Below are 26,099 nucleotides of genomic sequence, written 5' to 3'. Positions count from 1 at the left end.
ACTTACCCATTCCCTAAAGACAACTAAAAGTTCTAAAAGAAGAAAAGGAGGAGTAAAATCAAAGAAATTTGGGGTCGCTAGAAAAAGAAGACTTACAGAAGTATGACGATACTCTTCAGATAGTGTACAAGTCGAACCAGATTCAAAGCATATGCATCAATAATTGTAAGCGCGAAAATGATGAAACCAGGCAGTTCAAACAGGTATTTATACTCCCCCTTAGGTTCCCAAAATGTAACTGCTTGCTCATAAAAGCAAAAGATCATGCCGTTGAAAATGGGAAACGTGGTGCCGCCAAAATTTAATGTGGGCACCCATTAAGTCTTGAAATGCTAAAAACGCGCATCGGGCAGTCAAAAAGCCGCCAGCATCAACACAAACCGAAGTGGGGCAACTCGTCTGGAGGACCCGCAGGTATCAAAACCCTCCTCCCCGTCCGAGGGAACGTGCAGCAGAGTTTTGAGGGGCTATTGTGGGGCCCGTGGGCCTGATAGCCTCGGCCCATCGTGTAGCAGGCCCAAGGCCCATGCCGAGGAGCACAGACTATTCAGGGCTAAATTGGGGAAAGTCTCTTTTCCCAATTCACGCCGAGGACCTCCTTATCCTCGGCCTGACAAAGATGATTTTTGGGAGAGACTAACCCCAAAGTAAGCTGTCACCCTCGCATTTAATGCACTCAACTAACCCCCCCTGGCCGCATTAATGGGGAGGTAACCCCTTGGCAGGATAACGTTGATCAGAGTGAACCACTTGAGTACTGATAAGGCCTCTGATGGGACGGACGGCCAGAAGAAAGGCAAATAGATGATCAACAGATGGAAGAAGGGGATAGGAAGATGAAAACTATATAAGAAAAGCAAGTAAAGTAAAATGGGGGGAGGGGGGGGGGGGGGAAAAGAGAGAACAAAAAGGTCTCCTCGGCCACAGGCCGAGGAGCATCCCCCCATTTGTAAAGAAACTCTTAGTATTTTTTACAAGGAAAGTTCATGCATGGTGATCGACGGCCAGCGCCTAAACCTTTAACCCACTCTCTATAAATTTATTGTTTGGGCTGGATTGGGCTGAAAACCCATTCATATTCAGGGTCAATCCAAATTGAGTCCCTACAGCACATGTTAAAATTTATGTGAGGATTATACCATAATTATCCATTTAAGCTTGTACCATGTGTCTGCTTAAGTTTTTAAATCTTTGTATTAAGTGAGTTAATGAGTGCAAAATACTAAGAATCTAATATTAATTAACTATAAAAAAAAAAAAAACAATTACATATATTCAATAAAAATCACCACATGTTTCTCAAAAAATAAATAAAATAAAAATCACCACACATTCTATCTTATTAAAAATTAGAAGAAAAAAAAATAATTATAAGTAGTATTAAATTTAGGTAAGAACTTTTATATGTGACTAATAATATTAACTTTAAAAAATAATTTAACTAATTATTTATATTTTATGATATAAATTGTCTTTAATTTTAAATGTATCTATACGTATGCATGAATGCATGTGTTACGTGTTAAAAAAAAAATTATTTGACTAATTATTTATATTTTATAATAAAAATTTTGTTTAATTTTAAATGCATCCATGCATTTGCATGGAGTTACATGCTAGTTAATATAAAGGATAACAAAATAAATTCAATTAGTTAAGTCATATGAATAAAGCTAGGGACACAATATATTCACAACAGGTGGTAAATTGTTAATAGTTGGTAAAAAAATGATATCTTTGATGGCTCAGATTAGAACCACTAACAGATTATCATCTATGTTTTAATATAGTTACACATATAATTAATAAAATATAATACAATATATGATGCTTCTTTTGGGTGTTGAATACATTACATAATTAGGATTGATCTATCATCATCAAATTACTATTTTATTGCCAAAAGGTGTGCATCCCAACTAGCACATCTTGATGTTTTCAAAGAATATATCTAAGGAACAAAAAGATGGAGTTTCATGCATGCGTGTATAACCTAGATAGAGATGCATAAAGAAATATAATAAATGAATGAGAAATAAATTGATTGTATGGACATGTTTACAAAAAAAAGAAGAGGAAATGTTAGTATGAAGTCTAGATATAATAATAATAATAATAATAATAATAATAATAATAAAAGGATAAGAGAAAATGAGAAAGATAAGTATAAACATTTGAACAAGTAAGCATCAAATTCCTTGCCCAATTTCTTCTCATGTTCTTTCTTTTGTGTTGGTGAATGTTTTTATGTGCCAAAGGCATAAGAAGCCTATATATAGAAGAAGTTATGGATGACCTCCACATGAACATATATTTGATGAAATTGATATTGAGACTAACTTGGAAGCTTTCCTAGGTGCATTTTGAAGTCAATATTGGATTATTCTTACAGTAAGTAATGATAGTTGTTTTTGCAAATTTATTTATATGCATGTGCGTTTTTCTAATTACTTTATATAAATAATATGTTGATTTGATTGTTTGAATTTTGTTTTATAGATGATTTGATTGCTTAAATTTTGATTTATAGATGTTAAATAAAGTAAAAATTTTGGCTTATTTAGTACTTGAATTAGCATTATATTTTTGTGAGATATATATTATTGCTAAATGGTTTTGGTTCATGCTACATTTGACTTTGCTTTCATCAAAATTACATCAATTAGTTACTGTTTTTAAATTACTATTTTCTTGAATTCACATTCTTATTAAATATCTATTATAGGTTAATCACATGCAAGAATTTGCAACAATCAGTTGCGATCCACTATTAAATCTATATGGTTATTTGTTTAATTATATTTAATAATTCAAAAAACTATAAGATCTCTTTATAAATTAATGAGTTTCTAATGCATAATTGATTCGATATTCCGAAAGAATGATAGATCATAATAATATTTGGTAAACCTGATAGTTCGAAAGAAATTTATTCCAACTGTGAGTTAAGCAGAAATTTTTTGAATATTCTGAAAGTAACAATCTCTCCTCTCATATAAATGTAGATCCTCACCAAGAATTTAATTAATGTGACCTACTATTATGTGGGAGGAAGGAACATTAATCTTAGTGTAAAGAATTTGACATGAGGACCCTAATAAAATCTCATTCCCTTTATAATGTAAAGAATAACTTGTACATAGTGCCTATTAAATATTCATTTTATCTTTTATTAATAATCTTAGTTGAAAATTCATAATTTTTTTAATACTCATTTTAAAGAACTTTTATCTATCTCAATATTTAAAACTTTTCAACATTGTCTTCCACATTTTACATTGAAAAAAAAAAATTTACTTTAGGAACTAAATCACTAGCTCTATTTAATATTTATTAACATATGACAAAATAGTGAAAATACACCCCCACCTGGTCCACCCCCAATTTGACAAACCATGAGTTTTATTTTTAATTAATCACTTCTTCCAAACCCAACAACTTTATTTTTACAAAACTCCAACCATGCCCGAATTCTGAGAATCCACCTCCAAATACCTCCCATCTTACTTATGCAAAGAAATTTATTTTAACATTAGATTTGATGAAAAATATTGAATACTTTTGGAGCAATAATCATTTCCCTAAAAAATGGTGGGTTCCTACCATGAATTTAAATAGTAATACCCTCTATTATATGAGAGGAAAGAGCATTGCTCTCAACATGTAGAATATTTACTTAGGCTTAGAAAACTATTATTATAAAATAAAGTTATTTAGTAGAACAACTTTTGTAAAATTACACAAAGTCTAACTTTTTTTAATTATAATGAACATTTATTGACATAAACAAAAGAAACTAAAACAAATTCCACTTCTCTAACATAATAGTAATAATTGTGGTATCAATTAAAGACATGATTGGAACTTGTATTGTGCAAGAATAATGTCTCTATTTTTTTTCTTAGAATTAATGTCTTATTATTTATCCCTACCCTTTAGGCACCTTTTCCTTAATTCCATAATTTTATATTGGAGTGTGAGACCAAAAAAAATAGGGGATATTTGGTTCAGCACTTTTAGATGGAGACCCAAATCAAATCCAAATTCTTTTGTAAAGGGTTACTCAAACCCATTATGTCTATCAAATATTCATGTTATACTTTTATTTTTTTTAATGGAAATATTCATGTTATACACTTACACTAATACCCTTAGTTTTCTATCTTTTAATTATTAAAAAAAAAAAAATCCCCTTAGATTGTAAGTAAGTATTTTATTTTATTTGTTGGTAACTTCTATTTTCTATTTTTATATTTAAAAAAAAAAAAATTGTTCCACTTGTCCCAAAAAAATAATTTTCGGTATAAAATGATGAGTCATAAACTATTATGATTATTTTTAGGAGATAATGCATGTCCCGTCACATGTATTGCATGTGACTCACTTAGTTGATTGAGTAAAATAAGTTATGTGCATTGCACATAACAAGGACTAATGTGATTTTCCTATTGGTAGTTGGAGTCAAACTTTGTAAAGCAAATGTATGGAGAGAGAGAGAGAGAGAGAGAGAGAGAGAGAGAGAGAGAGAGAGAGAGAGAGAGAGAGATGTGCAATGTGAACTGTGAACAGAAGGAAATAAGAGACTTGACTGTGCCGTCTCTCCTGCCACAGTGATGAGTTCCTCTGAGGGCCTTCCATACGTCCAGCATAACACCAAAAACGATTTGGAAGCCAGTGGAAGCAACTCCAATGTCGACTCAAACGAAGATGAAAATGAGTCATCCTCTGATTCCGGCACTAAGATTGAGAATGCATCTATTCTGGATACGGTACATCTCCTCTCTCTATTTCTCTATCTATCTCTATTTCTTACTACTAGTACCAAACTTAAATCAATACTCATTTAAAAAAGAAAAAAAAAATCTTATCTATCTTAATATTTAAAACTTTTCTACCTTTTACAATGCAAAAATGAAATAAAAATTAACAATAAAATAAAATAAAATTTAAGGAAACTAAATTACAAGTTATGTTTATTAACTGACAAAATATGCCACCAGCCGGTACAGCCCAATTTGACAAACGTCCCAAGGCCCCAATGCTTATTATTTTTAATTACTTCTTCCAAGTCCAACAACTTTACTGATTACAAGACCCAAATCAAACACTTGACGTGCGTGTGAGTGCAACACTCACTTGACTCATGCCTCCAAAACTTCAAAAAAAGATGTTCTTACGGTCAAATATTTGACAGAAGGATGCTAATAAAATCTAATTCCATTTGTAACGTAAAGAACAACTTATACATTGTACCTACTGCCTACCAAATATTCATTGAAAATTCATAATATTTTTTTAATACTCATTTAAAAAAATTATTATCTATCTCAATATTTAAAACTTTTCAACATTGTTTTCCATATTTTACATTAAAAAAAAAAAAAAACCAGTAAGCAGTACTTTAGGGAAACCAAATCACAAGCTTTATTTAATATTTATTAACAGCCTTTTATTTGTAATTAATTTTTTTTATAAACTTTATTTTTTATTAACCGCTTCTACCAGATCCAACAACTTTACTTTTACAAGACCCAAATCAAACACCTGATGTGCGTGCAAGTGCAACACTCACTCACTTGAACCCAAATGCTGAGAGCATCCACCTCCGAATGAACCCAAATGTCTCCTATCTTTCTTAAAATCCCAGAATCCTCACCTCTAATCTCACAAGCTGCCATTAAAATTGGATTTCCAAATCAAAATTGAGCAAGCCCAGCCAGCGAGAGCATTAGCGTCTAAGCTTAGTGGAGAAGTGCCAGATTGTCTATTTGGTATTGGTCTTTACTCTTTATACAAAACTTTACTAATTGTTCCATGTGACTTGATGATAATTAGTCAGAAAACAAATGCTACCAGCCTTCAATCAAACATCTCATGTGCATCTCTCTCTTTCTCAGTTTGTTTTGCACTGTCATTATTTTCTAACCAAATTTGATGTTGTCCAGACGATGGAGCTTCAACATTGGCGGCATTGGCAGCATCCATTGGTCTTTAATGAAGATGAGAGAAGTGGACTTTTTTGTTGGGGGTGCAGGGAACCAGCCTTTGGTCCTAGCTATAGTTGTATGGAAAGCGATTGCGATGCTTACTACTATCATCATAAATCATGTGCTGAACTACCCCTTGGGTTGCACCATCCCTCACACCCAAATCATCCTCTTATTCTCTTTAGCATGTATACATACGATGGTGAAGAATATGATAGATTTAGCAAATGCGACGTCTGCGGAGAAAAGAGTGAAGAATACAGTTATTGTTGTTACCGTTGCAACTTCAACATTCACATCAGATGTTCTTCTTTATCACTCACCATCCAAACTGAAGTCCATGACCACCAATTGACCCGCACTTGGAAGCTGTTGAAGTTCACTTGCGACTTCTGTGGCAAAGAAGGCAATCTGCCCTACCTTTGTGCCCAATGCGATTTCGGTATACATTCACGTTGTGCTGCTTGCCCACGCATACTGAAAGTTTTCCGTCACAACCACCCTCTCCACCTCACCCCTTCTCTTGAAGTCCATCAATCCGACTCTCCAATTTGCCTACTCTGTGTTCGAAAAGTGGATACACTCTGCCTTTACTATTGCTCAAGATGCGATTTTGTTGCCCACCTCTATTGTGCTATGCTCCCCTATAATAGGGAGTACATAAATTTGCAGGAACTTAAAGAGGAGCAGTCCACCGAGTCAAAATCTGAAGATCTAAAGCTCTATCAATCCTTTGACTCAGAAATTTGCAAAGTCAAAAAAACCACTGTGGGGGAAGACGGAACTGAAATAGCCATAGAAATCAAACACTTCAGTCACGAGCATGATTTGAAGCTTACTGATGAGATTCCGAATAACACAAAATGCAACGGGTGCGTACAATACATTCTCTCTCCATTTTACAGTTGTACCTCATGTAACTTCTTTCTTCATAAATCTTGTTCTAAATTACCAAAAATAAAACAACACCCACAAGATCAGCACCCTCTCACCCTCAATTATCAGCAAACTTTTTTTTCCTGTATTGCCTGTCATCAGCAGTGCAATGGCTTAAAATACAACTGTCAGAAAAGCAACTATAATTACAATGTTCAATGTATTTTATTATTAGACACCCTTACTCATGCCTGTCATGAGCATAGTCTTTACCTCTCCATGACAAACTCTCTACAAAAGTGTAGTATTTGTAGTTCTGAAAAGTATAGAGTATTTCGTTGTGCCACTTGTGATTTTGTTCTTGACTTCAAATGTGCTACACTACCACAAACCACATGGTACAACCAACATGAACATCCCTTCAACCTCCGTTATACTCTTGAAGATGACTCCGGTGAATATTACTGTGAAATCTGTGAAGAAGAACGAGATCCCAAGCAATGGTTCTACTACTGTGCAGAGTGCAGCTTTCCCGCTCATCGTGACTGTATTCTTGGGGAAAATCCAAATGTCAAGTAACACATATAATGGCCACTAGTTGGGAGGTGCTACACAGTAATTTGACTTTCACCCACACACAATATACTTTCATTGAAGAAATAAAGACCAATGACAATGTTAAAAGTGATCTATCAATGTGCCTAGTGTAATTTCAATAGTCACAATAATTGTTTATAGAAAGACCAATGTTGTTTTAATTTTTATTTGTATATTTTTCATTTGGGTTGAGTCTTTAGTTTTTTTTTATTGCAACTATGGTACCATTGGATATTACTATTATTATTATTATTTTTTGCCCATCAAGATATTGTTTCCTCTAGTATCTTGAGAGAAAAGAGGAATCACAAGAACAAGTGTTAATTAAAATGGACTAATGCATTGAGTGAACTTTTGAAGGTATGTTTAGAGATTAGATGTGAACATGGTTGGGCTTACTAGTCAGGAATTTTGTGTTTAATTGGTGTAATAAGAGCACAAAAAATGTTAACTAAGTTTGGCCTGAAAGAACAAAATATAGAATGGAAATACAGAGGATTTGTTAAATATAGCAAAGGTTTATTCTTTCAAAACTCTTAAGAATTTTCCATTTCTTAGATCCCATAAGTGGATATCAGCTTAAGGACAGGTTTCCATTTGTAATTTACTTGAGATGCTTGATATTTGTAATTATCATTAGTGGTTGTTGGTATATCTCCTGTGGATATCAGCTTAAGGCAATCTTATTAGATAGAAAGCTTAGCTGTGATGTTGCTTGTAACCTTTGTCTCAGAGAAACTGAAATAATGGATCACCTATTTGTGTTCTACACCTTTTCTAGAGCTATCTAGTTTGGGTCAGATTTATTGATAAAGACAGCAGAGTTTCAGCCTAATTCACTAAAATGGGCACTTTTAAAATGGCTTGTCCAACAGGTTTGACATAGGAACCTTTAAATTTAATTATTCTTCTTTACATATATATATATATATATCTATAATTGTTGTGTAATAATATCTTTTTTCTATTATTTTTTTTATTATGATTAACTTTTATATATAGAAAAAAGAGATTGTTAAAGACAATTTTTTTTTTTTTGGATAATCTACACACACAAAGATATATATATATATATATATTACTAATAATAATAAGACTATTTCAGTATTTCGTTTCATTTCCATTAATGAACAACTCAGCTTTAAACTTGGACTAATGGTCGAATCTTCTCTAAGATATTCCTACATCAAACTTTTTTCTTTGATTTTTGAAATTCCTAAGTTTATACTCCTATTTATTTACAAATTTAGCATCTTTGGTTTATTTATATGTTTCACGTTCAACTTTGGTTCTTTGCAGTTCAATTCTCTACAGGTCCACCAAGTTTCTTTCTTTTTCTTATCTTGTGCTTCTTACTGAAGTTTAGGTGAATACCCAGTTGCTTATTTTGGATTCTCAGCTGTTATTCAGCTTCCTTTGCAGTAGAATCAGTAAGTAGAGGTATTTCTTTGGTTTATTTGTAAACTTGTAATGTAAGCCTTCTGTGGGAATTTGATTGGGCTTCTGGTTTTGTTGGGCTCATTTGGTTGATAACATTGGTGGGTATGTGCCAATATTTTGCAATTCATTTCTGCTTTTGAACTTTATATTAACTTTTTGAAAGCATGTTTTTTGGAGTTGCAATTTCATTCCTATTTTGCATTCATTATGCTCTTGAGGTGCTTTTGAGCTTCATATTATATTGGTTGCTGTATTAAGTTAGTTTAAATTCTGATAATAAACCATATTGACAGTGTTGCATGTGTTTTATGCATTTTAACTTTTTGAAAGTATGTCTTTGAAGTTGCATTTCACTTTGAAGTATGAACACATATCCTTTTTATTGAGATCTTGGGTGGGATGAGAGGACTAAATTTCATCTCCTTGGCAATATTTTTGGTTCTTACAACCCTTCAAGAGGTATGGTCACATGGGGATCAGCCTCTGTCAAAAATTGCGATTCATAAGGCAACAGTTGATCTTAATCACGATGCTTATGTTAAAGCTTCTCCTACAGTCCTCGGATTAAAGGTAAGCCTCAATAGCATTGTGCTTCTTTCATCTCTACCTAATTATTTAGCATATGTATTTTAATTAGGAACTTGTTTGATTGAACTTGATGATCTCAAGTTTGCAAGCTTTTTAGTTGTAAAATATGGCTTTTGAATTTCCTATGTGGATTGTAGTTTGTATTGGGGATCAAACCACTAAATTGTGCATAACATAGATTTTGTTTTGTTCACTGTTTTAGGAGCAAGCTACAGAATGGGTGACATTGGAGTATAGTTCTCCAAAGCCATCAGCTGATGATTGGATAGGAGTATTTTCTCCTGCCAATTTCAAGTGTGTAAATGTCATTGCATTTCTGAACTTTCAGTCTACATTTTGAACCTTGTGAGCTTTTCTTGTTTTTTTGCGCTTGTAATAAACCTAAATGGCATTGATCTAATTGGAAGCTCTTCCACTTCAACATTTTCAGTTCTTCCACCTGCCCTCAAGAAAAACCTATGATTCATCCTCCACAACTATGCTCTGCACCTATCAAGGTTCATCCTGCACAGCACAATGACTTTCTAAAATTCTTCTTGCCCAGATTTTCTTTGAATAGAAAGGAGCTAAAAGAGTGAACGAGATTGTTTTCTTTTGCAGTATCAGTTTGCAAACTACTCCAGTCCTAAGTACAAAGACACTGGTAAAGGATATTTGAAGCTTCAGCTGATTAATCAGAGATTAGATTTCTCATTTGCACTATTTTCTAGTGGTTTATCAAATGTACGCTCACAAATGTCAATGTCTGCATATTACGTGATAACTTATTTGTTTCATATGAAGCAATAGTTATTATTGAATGAAATATTTCGTTTTCCTGTTTAGTTCTTCAAAAGAAAGAAAGAAAAACAATATTCATCTTTTGATATTTAGAAAGTTTCATATATAAACAATGCTTGTGATAACTGCTTGAAGGATTATAGTATATATACAACAAAGCCTTAATCTCAACTACTTTGGGTTGGCTAACTCAATCCATATATGCTATTCTGAATGTTGACTCCATATTTTCCTTAAAACCTTGGCAGTGATGGCTTCTTGCAAGGCCTCTACCAGTGTCCTTTTGGCTCTCCTCTTGTCTTCCTTCATTTTCTTTTTCCATTTTCATGACCTCTCTTTTTTACATTAAAAGCTTTCTTTTTGCTATTTGCATTTCAAACTTGATAGACCTTTTTTGCAATTTGTTTTCTTATGTATTTATTTTCTGTATAATAGCCTAAGCTGGTGGCAGTTTCGAATCAAGTAGCTTTTGCAAATCCAAATGCACCAGTTTACCCACGCTTAGCTCAAGGGAAACAATGGAATGAAGTAAGTCCAATTTTTATTTTCTTTTAATAATTGAAGCTCATACATGACATAACAAGAGTAGGTCCGCTTATTTTGTGCATAGACTATCAACAAAGCACAAGTATTTATCCTACCTGTTTTGCTTTGTACTGTAAAGCTATTCTTTTACCTTGAAGCTTGTGTTCCACTAGTTTTCTAGCACCTTCTACTACTCTCTTTTTTTCCTTGAACTAATAACATGTGATACTTATTCTAATGTTACCTTAGGTTATTGCTTTTACATTAAGAAGCTTACAATTTCAAGGAGATAACATGGTTTTGAATTGATACTCAGATGACTGTGACATGGACAAGTGGATATGGGATCAATGAAGCAGGAGCTTTTGTTGAGTGGGGTCCAAAAGGAGGTTACCAAGTGCATGCCCCAACTGGGACACTGACTTTCAATCAAAACAGCATATGTGGTGTGTAAAAGTCTTACCTTTGAATTTTGTTTTATTAAAAACTATCTGGGAGTTGACACATTTGCAAAATAATTGCCTGATGGTTCATTTTGCTTTTCAATACCATTCAAATATCACCCAAAATCTATTCATGAGTTCTTTCCCATTGGTCCATAATTCATCTTATTGATGCATATGAGCAGGTGCACCAGCAAGGACAGTGGGATGGCGTGATCCTATATTTATACATACTAGTTTTCTGAGCGAATTGTGGCCCAATGCAGTGTATGTTGTATCTTTATTCTTGCATATGATGTTGAATTTAGGTGTGAACATTGAAAAATTAAGGTTTTGCTCCAATTTTTATGCAGAGGAGCAGCACCTCCATTGTTATGCATTTATAGGCACTATAAGTCTACATCTCCATAATGTTAAGATTTGTTTAATTTTATTTGAGTTTAAGTTTTTACCTTTCTGCCAAAATTTTGTGAAAATTCAATCCACAAGCTCTTAAATTTCTTTGCTTAATTAATTAATCAGCAACACCTCTCCAACAACAACCAACCAACCCTTAGTCCCAAAAGGATTGAGTTTAAAATACAAATATTTTCACTAGATTAGTTTTGACTATAAGATAGCAACCATAGAAGTTATTGGACGGGTACTTTGTTAAAATTTCACTTTCAGCCATTCAACTTATGAGTGAATCCACATTCAACTATGTTTTTTTTTTTTTTTAATTATTTTTCAATTGATGATTATACAGATATACTTACAAGCTGGGGCATAAATTGTTCAATGGTACATATGTTTGGAGTCGACAATATCAATTTAGAGCATCTCCTTATCCTGGTCAAAATTCTCTGCAACGTGTAGTTATTTTTGGTGACATGGGGAAGGTTGGAACTCTGTTGGAAAATTTTACATACATCTAAATTATTAAATCCCATATTGCAGCCATAGCTAATCAATGACTCTTGTGTGTGGGTTATTGCAGTTAATTTATATTTATCATCAGCAACATACTCATTTATCATAACTTTTTTTTCAACTATACTGCTATAATATAAATGTACAAATATCTGCCTGATCTTAAAGGAGTGTGTTAGAATTATGGTTAAGTGATTAAATTCACTATTTCCTAATAGCTTAAACTTTTGAGACAATCAGTAATTTAACAGAGTATATTCAATTTCTCAATGTGAATGCACAGTAATTACCTTCTCTAAAACTCAGAATATTGATCTCCAAGATCGATATTTACCTTCTATTAAAAGTTTGCTGCTTTAAGTTTTAGGATTGTTGTTTAAGATTATGAATCCCTATCAAATTAACTACATTGTTTCTGGAGTAATTTGCTCTTAAACCTTTCCTCTGCAGGATGAAGCTGATGGTTCCAATGAATATAACAATTTCCAGCGTGGCTCACTTAACACTACTCGAGAGCTTATTAGAGACTTAAAGAACATAGATTTAGTTTTGCACATTGGAGATATATGTTACGCAAATGGATACATTTCACCGTGGGACCAATTTACTGCACAGGTTGAGCCAATTGCATCAACCATGCCATACATGATTGTGAGGTTTCATCATAATATATGAGATTATACTTGCTTGTACTTTGTCTTATTATCAAAGTAATTTGTCTTATGTGCCAATTGGTGATCAATCCTTGCAGTGGTAACCATGAACGTGACTGACCAGGGACTGGATCCTTCTATGGGAACATGGACTCTGGGGGGGAATGTGGTGTGTTGGCTGAGACTATCTTTTATGTCCCTGCAGAAAACAGGGCCAAATTCTGGTACAGAAATATTTGCACCCTTTTGAATTTGATTAGCTTTCCATTCATCTGTATCTCTATGTATTTATATGAAAAGTGGATTGCTAAGTGATTGGCATTCACCTATAGTTGTGTATTTATATGTTTTATTAATAAATGTATCAGGATATCAATCTTCCCCTATGTTGCCTACAATATAGTTCTATACTTGGACTTGTTTCTAGATGTGCAAGAAATTGGTTTAAACAATATTATTTTCATTTTCCAGGTACTCCACCAATTTGATGTCGCGGAAGCCTGAAGAGAAACACACACGATGCTCTCTTGATGGAACAGAAACTAAACTGTTAGTTCCTGGGTAGTAAACCTCGAATCCACGAGGGGTTCCTTGAATCCACGAGGGGTTCCTTGAATCCACGAGGTGATAGGTCTAGAATCCACCAGAGAACACAAAAGACACAAGTCTGAATTTTTATTGATAATAAACTATGAAAAACGTTTACAGACTTAGGGGCCTATTTAAGGGCTCCTTAAAATTTGACAAACAAAAAAATATAATCTAAAATAACTCCTAATTGATACCTAACCATAACAGGAATCAAATTTGACCTAAAAAACATTAAATGCACCTAAAAACAAGGAAATAAATCACCTAAACCTAAAATAACGTTTTTTTGCATAAAAATACCAAAAATAATAATTACAATAATTAAATAGTAAATTGTGTCCTACATCAGACCCCTCCACTTGAAACAAACTCGTCCTCGAGTTCATCTTTGAAATCTGGAATCTCCCATGTCAAGAGAACAAATATGTTGAATACTTCATCTTCTTTGTCTTCTTGCCAAACTTGAAAGTCATTAATTGGGCAACTTGAACTTCTTCTCCCTTGATCTTCATGTAATTGACAATATTCACCAAATAAGAGTCAATGATCAAATCAAATTTTTCCACCCCAATAAAATCAATAAACTTTGTTTCGGTGTCTTCCAATAAAATAATTGGAGTTTGAATGTTGCAATCATCTAACTTGATTTCATCGAGATCGTTGACAACTTCCTCTATAATTTCTTCTTTAATGGTCTCTACTATCTCAACTTCAAGATCTTTCTCTATAATGGGGTCCTCATTAATCTCCTCCACAATCTTGATTTTAGGTTCTTCTTCTATAACAAGGTTTTCATTAATTTCCTCAGAAATATCTATATTTTCTTCTTTGACTTCTCCATATTCTTCAACATATAATTCTTCCTTTAACGGTGGAATATTTGGCTCTTCAAAATAATTCAAGTATGAACTTCTTGGCCAATAATAATCTTGTATTGTATACGACAAGATTTCTTCACAATTCAAAGGATAAAATTTGATAGCAAGCATCTTTTTCATCCTTGGCCACGATCGAATTTTATCTTTACCTTGTCGAATTCTATCAGATTGTACTTGTTCCCACCAACGTAAGGCATACTTACTAAGTTTATACAAAGCAAGTCCAACTTTTCTCTCATAACAAATATTCTCATAGTCAAATAAATCCTCTAGATCAAGTAACCAATCAAGAAAATCTTCTTTTAAAAAATAACCATTAAAACTTGCAATTCTCTTATAAGGTCTATATGAAATTTGCTTACCAATAGATAAGGCATACTTACTAAGTTTATACAAAGCAAGTCCAACTTTTCTCTCATAACAAATATTCTCATAGTCAAATAAATCCTCTAGATCAAGTAACCAATCAAGAAAATCTTCTTTTAAAAAATAACCATTAAAACTTGCAATTCTCTTATAAGGTCTATATGAAATTTGCTTACCAATAGGTTGCCCGTGAGTTATGTCTCCGCTGCAGTTATCCCTATTATTTCCATTCTTCAACGGCGCCATCCTAGCATAGATATTTGTGAGTGCTTGTTGTACGTCACGTAATACTCGCTAAGTTATTCGTCGTTGTTGTGGTGGTGGTTACCGTCTCGTCGGTTAGCAATCAGACCAGGGTAAGTCAAGGCTCTGATACCAACTGATGTCGCAGAAGCCTGAAGAGAAACACACACGATGCTCTCTTGATGGAACAGAAACTAAACTGTTAGTTCCTGGGTAGTAAACCTCGAATCCACGAGGGGTTCCTTGAATCCACAAGGTGATAGGTCTGGAATCCACTAGAGAACACAAAAGACATAAGTCTGAATTTTTATTGATAATAAACTATGAAAAACGTTTACAGACTTAGGGGCCTATTTAAGGGCTCCTTAAAATTTGACAAACAAAAAAATATAATCTAAAATAACTCCTAATTGATACCTAACCATAACAGGAATCAAATTTGACCTAAAAAACATTAAATGCACCTAAAAACAAGGAAATAAATCACCTAAACCTAAAATAACGTTTTTTTTGCATAAAAATACCAAAAATAATAATTACAATAATTAAATAGTAAATTGTGTCCTACATCACAATTATGGCATGTTCCGCTTCTGCATAGCTGACACTGAACATGACTGGAGGTAGGGAACCGAGCAATACAAGTTCATTGAGCATTGCTTGGCATCAGTTGACAGGCAAAAGCAACCATGGCTAATTTTTCTTGCACATCGAGTACTTGGTTATTCATCTGGTTCCAGTTATGTAGATAAAGGATCATTTGAGGAACCAATGGGGAGGGAGAGCCTACAAAAGCTCTGGCAGAAATACAAGGTGGACATTGCTGTGTATGGCCATGTGCATAATTATGAAAGGACATGCCCCATATACCAGGTATCCTTATAAATTTCTACGTGACATGGATGTTCCTTGTCCATATCATTTTTATGGCATCTCTCTTTTACATGTAAGTAAATATGAATTGTTTCAAAGGAAACTACAACCATTTCATTGTGCCTTTAGGTCAAATAGTGTCACAATGAAATGTGATTTTGGCTAGCAGGTTTTCAAAATAACCTGCTAATGTTATTTATATGTTTTGTAACTAACAAGTTACTGGCCTGTAGAATATAGACTTATCTAATTACTTTTTTCCAAGAATGATCCTTCATTAGCTTTTCTCAAGCAGAAAATCTCCAAGAAAAAGCAAAAACAACAAGAAGGACAACAATAGTAATATTAGCTACATTAGAAATAAGGGGTTCCGCTTCTCTTGATGTTACTTAGATAGCAAATTTGTATCTGATTTCCATCTGAAAGTCATTTCTATGGCTTTTCTAGAAACGCATGAAGATGACAGACTTCACACTTCTCAGAATTATGTGTATTAAGATTCCTTGGCTCTTTTGGTTCTAATATCTTATAAATGCTTTGAACAAATACTTCATAGACCTGACTTAAATGGTCTATAGCCTAGTAGGGCAAGCATCTCTACTATAGTAGGATTGCAGCAGTCCTGCACTGAGTAAATCTTGAAGTCAAAACTTGCACATGACTCTCCAGTCTCCACTATTTATATATTTGTTATGACTTTAGAGTTTGAACAAAAAAAAAAAAATCCATAATTGGAAAACAGAAAACAGGTAAGACTGAAACAAAATTTTCAAGAAATAGTTGTCCTTCTCACGTCTGTTTTTTTATTTTTATTTTTTTAATTCTTATTTTTATACTCAAATATCCAAATACTCCTTAACTATCAGATATAGCAGCGCCTCTTTACAAAAGACATGGGACATGCTACTTGTGAAATAAATATTAATTGAGTCCGAAAATGTATTGAATTCCAAGCTTCTTCAAACTAACAATTCATTGCCATTTTTTGCAGAATATTTGCACAAATGAAGAAAAGCATTACCATAAGGGCCCCTTGAATGGAACAATTCATGTGGTTGCTGGTGGTGGAGGAGCAAGCCTTACACAATTTACAACCCTCCAAACCAAATGGAGTTTCTTCAGAGACTACGACTATGGATTCATAAAACTTACAGCATTTGACCATTCAAACCTGTTGTTTGAGTACAAGAAGAGCAGCGATGGAAAAGTTTATGACTTTTTTAGAATCTCCCGGGATTACAGGGACATCTTGGCCTGCACTGTGGATAGTTGCCCAAGTATGACCCTAGCATCTTGAATGATGAGGGTTCTTGTAGTGACTTCACATTACTTATGATTGTCTTCTTTCTTCTTCTTCTTTTTTATTTTATTTTTAATTTAAAATTTTAATAACAATTATGATTGTCTTACCACAATAAAATTGTGAATAAGTAATCTCTTATCAACATCAATACTTGAATGCTAGGGACAGGCTGCTATATCTTGATCTCTGATCTTCCAACCAGCCGATCATATCAAACATTATAAATGAAATATCATCATAATTTTATCAGCAAACTCATGTTCTAATGATGAAGAAACAGTGAATCAATTGTTCAGTGTGGCATTGTTCATAACTTTTACTTTTTACAAGATACTACTGTGCTTGTAAAAAAAAAAGAAAAAAAAAGATACTACTGTGCTAGTGTAATTTCTGAACAACTATCAACAATACAGGTCAAGATGTACCTATGACCCCGAGAGATTGTGAAAGAGTCATACACTTTTCCATCCCTGCCCTTCTTGTATTCAAACAAAAGGTATGAATGATCAAATGCGGTAAGTTTGACGAATTCGTTATCATAGTCTTTATATATACTCTACGTGGTATTGATGGGAGCAAATTCATGAAGGCTTGCTCCTCCTCCTCCAGCAATCACATGAATCGTTCCCTTCAAGGGCCTATATAGTTGTGTTTCTCTTGACTGGTGCAGATATTCTGCAGCAAGAAGAAAAAATATATAAATTACCACTAGTCCTAAAAGCTTAAGTTGATAGAAAAGAGTGAATTTAATTAATCACTTAACTACTATTCTATGTTATCCCTAATGAGGCTTAGACTACCCCTCAAAAAGTGAATCCAACACGTGAAATTTTTAACTTTTGAATGGGAGGTAAAGTGGAGGCATGGTTCAAACTTAAGATCACCTAATCTAATACCAAGATAAACTAATACTTATCCAAAAAGTTTTAACTGATAGTAAAGAGTGGGTTTTATTACTTAACCATTATTTTAACAATTAAATTGTTGGTTAAGAAATTGCAATGTCTGTGGTGGTACCGAATCTATGCAGTGCAAAATGTAGGAAGAAATGACTATGGTACAGCTTTACCTCGTAGACCGGGCATGATCTTTCATATTTGTGCACATGGCCATAGAGGGCAATGTCTACTTTGTTCTTCTGCCAAAGGTTCTTGAGGTCCTCTCTTCCCATTGGTTCCTCAAATGACCCTTCTTCCACATAAAAGTCCACAGAAGAATAACCTAGTACTCTGTGCAAGAAAGATTAGCCATGGTTGTCTTTGTCTGTCGACTGATGCGAGGCAGTTCTCAATGAACTTGTATTGCTCTGATCTCCCTCTCCAATCAAGTTCAGTGTGAGCTATGCAGAATTGGAACATGCCATAGTCAGTGGAGTACCTGGAAAGAGAAAGTAATAAAGTTCAAGATTGGCTCTTGGCACATCTGGAAACAAGTAAATTTTTAAATTCTTTTACATGGAACCAATTTGGCAGTTGGTTTTTTACGGCAAAAAATTGGAGAAACCCACATTAATAGTGGGTTTGGGAGTAATTTCAGAATTTTTGAAGAGTGATTTTGAGTTGTGAAGACGCATATGTTTTTTTTTGGAAGGCAAAATTAAAAGAATGTTTTAGAGAATTTCTAGCTGTGTTGGAACATAATTCATGCAGTTGGGGTCCTAACAATACTATCACACAACATAGATGTCAAAGGCATGAACTAAATGAGCAACATCTATGGCTAATAGTGAATATGACAGGTGAATAAAGCAAACAATTGCTACAAAGTTCTTTATATCTGCGTATTACTTAATTTACTTCCATACCAGAAATTAGCCCTGTTCTCAGCAGGGACATAAAACTTTTTCTCGGCTAACACACCACACTCTCCTCCTGAATCCATGTTCTGGTAGAAGGATCCAGTTCCTGGCCAGACACACTCATGGTTACCACTGCAAAGACATTAAATGATGGCACATAAGAAAAATCAGAAGATGTCTACATGCTTAATGAGCTATTTATGCATATTATGACAAACCTTCCAATCATGTAAGGCTTAGTTGATGCAATTGGCTCAATCTGTGCAATGAACTGGTCCCACTGTGCAATATAACCCATAGCATAGACTATATCTCCAATATGGAAGACTATATCAATGTCATTTAAGTCTTCAATAAGCTGCTTAGTAGTGTTCAGAGATGCAGGCTGGAAATCTTCAAATTCAAAGGAACTATCAGCTTCGCCCTGGAAGGTGGACAATTAAAAGTAAATCCACACCGAGGACCACCTCATCCTCGGCCTGACGAGGGGGATTTTAGGGAGAGACTAACCCCAAAGTAAGCTGTCATTCTCACATTTAATGCATTCAACTAACTCCCCCTGGCCGCATTAATGGGGAGGTAACCCCTTGGCAGGATAACGTTGATCAGAGTGAACCACTTGAGTACTGATAAGGCCTCTGATGGGACGGACGGCCAGAAAAGAAGGCAAATAGATGATCAACAGATGGAAAGAGGGGATAGGAAGATGAAAACTATAAAAGAAAAGTTAGTAAAGTAAGATAGGGGGGGGAGAAGAAAAAAGGAGAACCGTAAGGCCTCCTCGGCCGCAGGCCGAGGAGCGTCCCCCATTGAAAGAAAAACTCTTAGCATTTTTCTTCTATATAAGAAAGTTCATGCTTGGTGATCGAAGGCCAGCACCTAAACCTTCCACCCCACTCTCTATAAATGTATTGTTTGGGCTTATTGGGCTGAAAACCCATCACTCAGGGTCAATCCAAATTGAGTCCTTACAGGTGGTATATTAGAAAGTATATTCTTTCTTTTATTTTCACTTTGACCTTTTTTATTCCTAGTAGTGGTACATGGATGATCTTAAATTTCTACACTTGATGTGAAAATTTTGTATTCTTACTTCTAAATGTTCTAAAGTTTCCACATCTAATGCTTCATGTCCATAACAAAACATGACTCATATATCTGTTTTGACTAATCATTACATGAGAGTTAGTTAAATTATATTTGTTGTTAATTTCAAATGCCTCATTTTGATCTCTTAAATGTAGTAACGAACTTGTTTTTTTTTTTTTTTTAATAAGTAATGGATTTCATTCATGAAAGAAAGTGCAAAAGGAAGTAACCCTGTTACACATGGTGTATAGAATAAGAGAACCGCATCCTGAAAGTTATAAGGTCAAAATATTCCTTAGAGATTTGTGGAAGGTGAATTGTAGAGATTTGTGGTAGGTGAGTTACAGCCTGCAACCACTCATATATAAATTGGCAAAAGTTAACAAATACATTAAGGGTATTGGTTTAAAAAACATTTTTAGAAACTCTTTATTGGAAATTTAAAATAAATTAAAAAAAAACTATTTTTTTTTTTTACATTTTTTATATTTTCGAAGGTAAATCACGTATTTTGTTCTTATTCTTTACACCATATTTCAATTTGGTTCCTAATTTTTCAATTGTGCAAATTTGGTCCCTAACTTTGCAGTGCTGCGTCGATTTAGTCCCTACTGTTACTTTTTCGATGGAAATTGCTGATATGACATATGACCAAAATAAAAGTTAAGGGGATAGATATAAGAACGGGTTGGGATAAGTCTTACTATAATAAAGGGAACAAACTAGAGGGAGAAGAATTCCAAATTTAAAAATCTTGAATAGAAAGATGATTGTTGGGATGGGGGAGGTATGGCTAGGATAATGTTCAACAATGGGGACCTAGAGGTAGATAAAGGGTTTCAACATCCATTAGGGCAAATAATATCTTTTAACACAAAAATTGTTCTCTGCCCAATTGTGGGGGGAAAAAAGGTAGAAGAAAGAAGAAAGAAGCTCATATTATAACAATAAATAAAAACCAAATAATATATATAAAAAAAAAAAAATACTGAGCTCTATAACATAATAATACACATGATACGATTCAAAATCCATTGCTGCTACCAAAAAACAAAGCGCACTTCAAAAGCACCATCCCAGCCTCATCATCAGAAGTTGATCATATTTAGAGTACCACTAATTGTGTTCCTGGAGGTAATCTATGTTCAAGGTGTTGCCTAGCATGACTTCTTGCCTTTAGATGCTCATTATCCTCAGTTATCACTATAAATGAATGGCGGGGATTGATTATTATCTTTTCAAGTGACAAAGTATGACTCAATATGTACCTTGCAATCTCCAGATCAACTCCACACCCAACAAAGCCAATTAATTTAAACCCCTTGAGGCATTTATGTTTACATTTAGACTTTTTTATCTCCATTTTATCTTTCATACGCTTCTACAAGAGATCCATAACAGAAATTTCCTTGCAGGAATTAAATTTACTTCTACTTTAATTTTTCTTTCTTTTTATGAGTAAATCTGTGATGTATCAGACTCCAGTGTACACTGATGTCATTGAGTTCCTATTACAAATCAAGTTTCTGGAATTCCATTACCAAGATTCCAGTGGTTTGCCTACCCAAGGTTACTCTCTTTCAAAAAACCAACATATCTATCTGAAAAGACAAAATTTAAAGGTAAAAATGAAATTACGCACCACACATGGTGTTCCGATCAAAAGTAAGTGTCCCAGCAGGGGATCTCACTTGGGCTCCTCCCTTTGGACCCCATTCTACAAAAGGCTCTGCTTCATCAATTCCATATCCACTTGTCCATGTTACCGTAATCTGAAGATCATGTGAACATTATACATTATTTCCTTGAGATGTTGTAAGCCATGCCCCACTCCCCACTAAAAAATATTAATATTAAGACCTAGTGTAACAGTTTGTGAACAAATGAATAGCATTGTAATGGAAAAAAAATACAGGTATAGCAAGAAAAAGATTGCTGCGTTGTAGTTCCATACACAGACAAGTAGAGGACCTTGTCATTCAGCTTATAGAAAGTAAAAGCTTTGAGATAAAAATCAATACAGATATTGAACTTACTTCATTCCAAACTTTTCCTTGTGCTAGGCGTGGATAGACTGGAGCATTTGGATTTACAAAAGCTACCTTGTTTGACACTGCCACTAGCTTTGGCTGTTATGAAAAATTGATAAACAAATAAATAAATTGTTAATACAATCAAATGCAGAGGTCTTGGATAAAGAAAATGCTAAAGTTACTACCAATTTTATTATGAAACTCTTTCAAAATGATGTGGCAATCAATGTGATTAATTCCACTTCAACAACATTATAAATAAATGTTTGAATTACTATTTGTGATTGGTGACTCATCTTGTAAGACTTATGTAGTAAAATTTGTTGTGTCTCTCGCATCACTCCTTGTATAAAGCATTTAAAGTTTTACAGCAAAACATATAAGAAGTGATATGGAAAGTAATTGACAGAGTATAATTGCATAAGTCAAACAAAATTAGGCTCATCATGTAAAGATGGAAGATGGAAATGGATGGTTTTTTTCTTCCCATAATTTGGTTCCGTAGAACATTTAACAATGATGAAGTTGAACCAGAAATGTAACTCACATGAATTGCTTCAGACTAATTAACTCGCATGGCAAATGCTGTGGAAAGAACAAGAGAGTTATTTGACCCATCAAAATCACTCAAATCAAATTACATTGGCAGCCCAATAAAGACAAGGAGAAATCAATGCAAATACCATGTGTGAAAAGAACCATGAATGCACTGGTTTTGATCAATTTGGCTCAACTTGAAGAGGATCAAAACAAGAAGAGGATAAATAAGAACAACAAAGGTAGAGGAACTATGAAACCTTAATATTGCAATGGGTTTACACTAAGAAATGGCTCTAATAACTAAATGGTGAAAATGGATTTGTGTAGCCAGCCCAAAGTAGTTGGGACAAAAGCTTTGTGAAATAGAGTTCATAGACACTGCAAATTCCATCTCTCTTATTGACCTCTAACCCGAAGCCTTTTCTAGACTTCACTGTTAACATTATTAGTTCTAGCACTTTTACTGTCATCGTCACCTCCCATTCTCAAATACCTCATTCTCACATGCCGGAACACTATCCTTGTGGTAGTAAAAAGGTCAAGTACCTTAGAAACAAAATTATTTTGCTCTATAAATGTAAGGCTCCTCTCAACTGGCAGGAGATCCTATGGATAGGTTAAAATAGAATGAAAACAGAATCTTAGAAGCCAAAAAACACAAGCAGTGAATGTCCATGGACATCAAGTGACTTTCCTGTTCAAGTCCTTTTTAAAAAAAAAAAAGTAAATAATTCATTAACAAGCAGGGGTGTGGAATCCATGTACATGATGTCCCATTATTACACTTATTAGCCAACAACCAATAAAATGCCTAATAAGCTTCATCTTAAAAACAAAGTTCCCCAAAACTACACCAACGGACAACCATAATAATACAATAGATTAAAAAATAAAGAATTAAAGGCTCAACCTAAATGAAAAATATACATTAAAATTAAAACAACAGTGGTCTTCCTATAAACAATTATTGTGAATGTTGAAATTATATTGGGCACATTGATAGATCACTTCTAACATTGTCATTGGTTTTTATTTCTTCAATGAAAGTACATTGTGTGTGGGTAAGAGTCAAATTACTGTGTAGCACCTCCCAACTGGTGGCCATTACATGTGTTGCTAGACATTTGGATTTTTCCCAAGAATACAGTCGCGATGAGCAGGAAAGCTGCACTCTGCACAGTAGTAGAACCATTGCTTGGGATCTCGTTCTTCTTCACAGACATCACAGAAATATTCACCGGAGTCATCTTCAGGAGTATAATAGAGAGTGAATGGATGTTCATGTTGGTTGTACCATGTGATTAGTGGTAGTGTAGCACATTTGAAGTCAAGAACAAAATCACAAATGGCGCAACGAAATACTCTATTCTTTTCAGAACTACAAATACTACACTTTTGTAGATAGTTTGTCATGGAGAGGTAAAGACGATGCTCATGACAGGCATGAGTAAGGGTGTCTGATAATAAAATACATTGAACATTGTAATTATACTCGCATAGCTGACAGTTGTATTTTAAGCCATTGCACCGCTGGTGACAGGCAATACAGGAAAAAGAAGCTTGCTGATAATTGAGGGTGAGAGGGTGTTCATCTTGTGTGTGTCGTTTTATTTTGGGTAATTTAGAACAAGATTTATGAAGAAAGAAGTTACATGGGGTACAACTATAAAATGGAGAGAGAATGGATTGTACGCACCCGTTGCATTTTGTGTTATTCGGAATCTCATCAGTAAGCTTCAAATCATGCACATGACTGAAGTGTTTGATTTCTGTGGCTATTTCAGTTCCATCCTCCCCCACAGTGCTTTTTATGACTTTGCAAATTTCTGAGTCAAAGGATTGATGGAGTTCTGGATCTTCAGATTTTGACTCGGTGGACTGCTCCTCTTTAAGTTCCTGCAAATTTATGAACTCCCTCTTTCCGGGGAGCATAGCACAATAGAGGTGGGCAGCAAAATCGCATCTTGAGCAATAGTAAAGGCAGAGTGTATCCACTTTTCGAACACAGAGTAGGCAAATTGGAGAGTCGGATTGATGGACTTCAAGAGAAGGGGTGAGGTGGAGAGGGTGGTTGTGACGATAAACTTTCAGTATGCGTGGGCAAGCAGCACAACGTGAATGTATAGCGAAATCGCATTGGGCACAACAATAGGGCAGATTGCCTTCTTTGCCACAGAAGTCACAAGTGAACTTCATCAGCTTCCAAATGCTGCGGGTCAATTGGTGGTCATGGACTTCAGTTTGGATGGTGAGTGATAAAGAAGAACATCTGATGTGAATGTTGAAGTTGCAACGGTAACAACAATAACTGTATTCTACACTCTTTTCTCCGCAGATGTCGCATTTGCTAAATTTATCATATTCTTCTCTGTTGTTATCAAGATATGTACATTGGTCGAAGAGAATAAGAGGATGATTTAGGTGTGAGGGATGGTGCAACCCAAGGGGTACTTCAGCACATGATTTATGATGGAGGTAATCTTTGCATCTGTTACAGCTGTAGCTAGGACCAAATACTGGTTCCCAGCACCCATAACAAAGAACTCCACTTCTCTCGTCTTCATTAAAGACCAACGGATGCTGCCAATGCGACCAATGTTGAAGCTCCATCGTCTGGACAACATCAAATTTGGTTAGAAAATAATGACAGTGCAAAACAAACTGAGAAAGAGAGAGATGCACATGAGACGTTTGATTGAAGGTTGGTAGCATTTGTTTTCTGACTAATTATCATCAAGTCACATGGAACAATTAGTAAAGTTTTGTATAAAGAGTAAAGCCCAATACCAAATAGACAATCTGGCACTTCTCCACTAAGCTTAGACGCTAATGCTCTCGCTGGCTGGGCTTTGCTCAAATTTGATTTGGAAATCCAATTTTTAATGTCAGCTTGTGAGATTAGAGGTGAGGATTCTGGGATTTTAAGAAAGATAGGAGACATTTGGGAGCAAGATGATGCTGATGAGTTTGGACTTGTTTGGAAGGATCTAGAACACTATCTCTACATTGAGTTTACAGGTCGTTTAGAATTAGTAGGGTGAATTTGGGCCTGAGAATGTGGGTGGGCTTATGAGTTTTCAACCAAGGCTGTTAATAGAAGAAAATTTGAATATTTGATAAGCACCATGTATAAGTTATTATTTACATTATAAAATGAGTTATAATTTATTAGGTTCCTTGTTTCAAATATCTGAATGAGTTATAATTTGAAGTTCTCCACTCTCCATGTAAAATAATGATAATAATAATAATAATAATATTAATAATAATAAAACAAGAAAGCTAAAAAAAAACGAGAAAGACATTATGCTTCCACGAAAGTTTCAACTATAATTGATCTCCCATTTCTTGTGACTAAAAAAAAAAAACCTTAGATTTAATTGTAGAAGGCATTGACAACGAAATGTTGTGAAATTTTACATATGATAAACCTATGATAGATATTTAATAAGATTGTGATTCTATAATATATCTCACAAAAATATATTGTTAATTCAAGTAAAAATCAACAACTAAATAAGCCTAAAAGTTTACTACATTTATCATCTATATGACAAATTTTAAGCAAGCAAATCAACATACTA

General features: G+C 34.3%; 2 protein-coding genes and 2 pseudogenes across 3 annotated transcripts; 2 read left to right on the top strand and 2 right to left on the bottom strand.

Moving 5' to 3' along the window:
- The first annotated feature begins 5,478 nt into the window (after window positions 1-5,478).
- Window positions 5,479-7,697, top strand: LOC111997012 (uncharacterized). Its single transcript, XM_065766782.1, has 2 exons — window positions 5,479-5,771; window positions 5,946-7,697. Exon 2 carries the CDS (start codon window positions 5,949-5,951, stop codon window positions 7,440-7,442), a length of 1,494 nt encoding a protein of 497 aa, XP_065622854.1. The 5' UTR covers window positions 5,479-5,771; window positions 5,946-5,948; the 3' UTR covers window positions 7,443-7,697.
- LOC111997013 (probable inactive purple acid phosphatase 1) lies at window positions 7,375-17,197 on the top strand (annotated as a pseudogene).
- Window positions 17,198-17,387: 190 nt separating this feature from the next.
- On the bottom strand, window positions 17,388-19,289 carry LOC112021060 (probable inactive purple acid phosphatase 1; annotated as a pseudogene).
- Window positions 19,290-20,850: 1,561 nt separating this feature from the next.
- Window positions 20,851-25,527, bottom strand: LOC112008369 (uncharacterized). 2 transcript variants are annotated; one of them, XM_065766786.1, is made up of 3 exons: window positions 24,212-25,254; window positions 21,979-22,071; window positions 20,851-21,714 (listed from the first exon to the last, which is right to left on the bottom strand). In XM_065766786.1, exons 1-2 carry the CDS (start codon window positions 25,225-25,227, stop codon window positions 22,062-22,064), a joined length of 1,026 nt encoding a protein of 341 aa, XP_065622858.1. In that variant the 5' UTR covers window positions 25,228-25,254; the 3' UTR covers window positions 20,851-21,714; window positions 21,979-22,061. The 2 variants fall into 2 exon arrangements, with proteins under 2 accessions (XP_065622858.1, XP_065622857.1); XM_065766785.1 differs by lacking the exons at window positions 20,851-21,714; window positions 21,979-22,071 and adding an exon at window positions 25,303-25,527 and having other exon boundaries at window positions 23,406-25,128.
- Window positions 25,528-26,099: the final 572 nt, after the last annotated feature.

Source organism: Quercus suber, unplaced genomic scaffold, assembly GCF_002906115.3.
Source record: "Quercus suber isolate HL8 unplaced genomic scaffold, Cork oak 2.0 scaffold_743, whole genome shotgun sequence".
Classification (NCBI taxonomy): domain Eukaryota; kingdom Viridiplantae; phylum Streptophyta; class Magnoliopsida; order Fagales; family Fagaceae; genus Quercus; species Quercus suber.
The sequence above is the reverse complement of the archived record's forward strand: the minus strand, read 5'-3'. Positions and strand labels throughout refer to the sequence as shown.

Excerpts from the sequence above, each read along its gene's own strand:
- LOC112008369 (XM_065766785.1), bottom strand. The coding sequence starts at position 25,125 with ATGGAGCTTCAACATTGGTCGCATTGGCAGCATCCGTTGGTCTTTAAT.
- LOC111997012 (XM_065766782.1), top strand. The coding sequence starts at position 5,949 with ATGGAGCTTCAACATTGGCGGCATTGGCAGCATCCATTGGTCTTTAAT.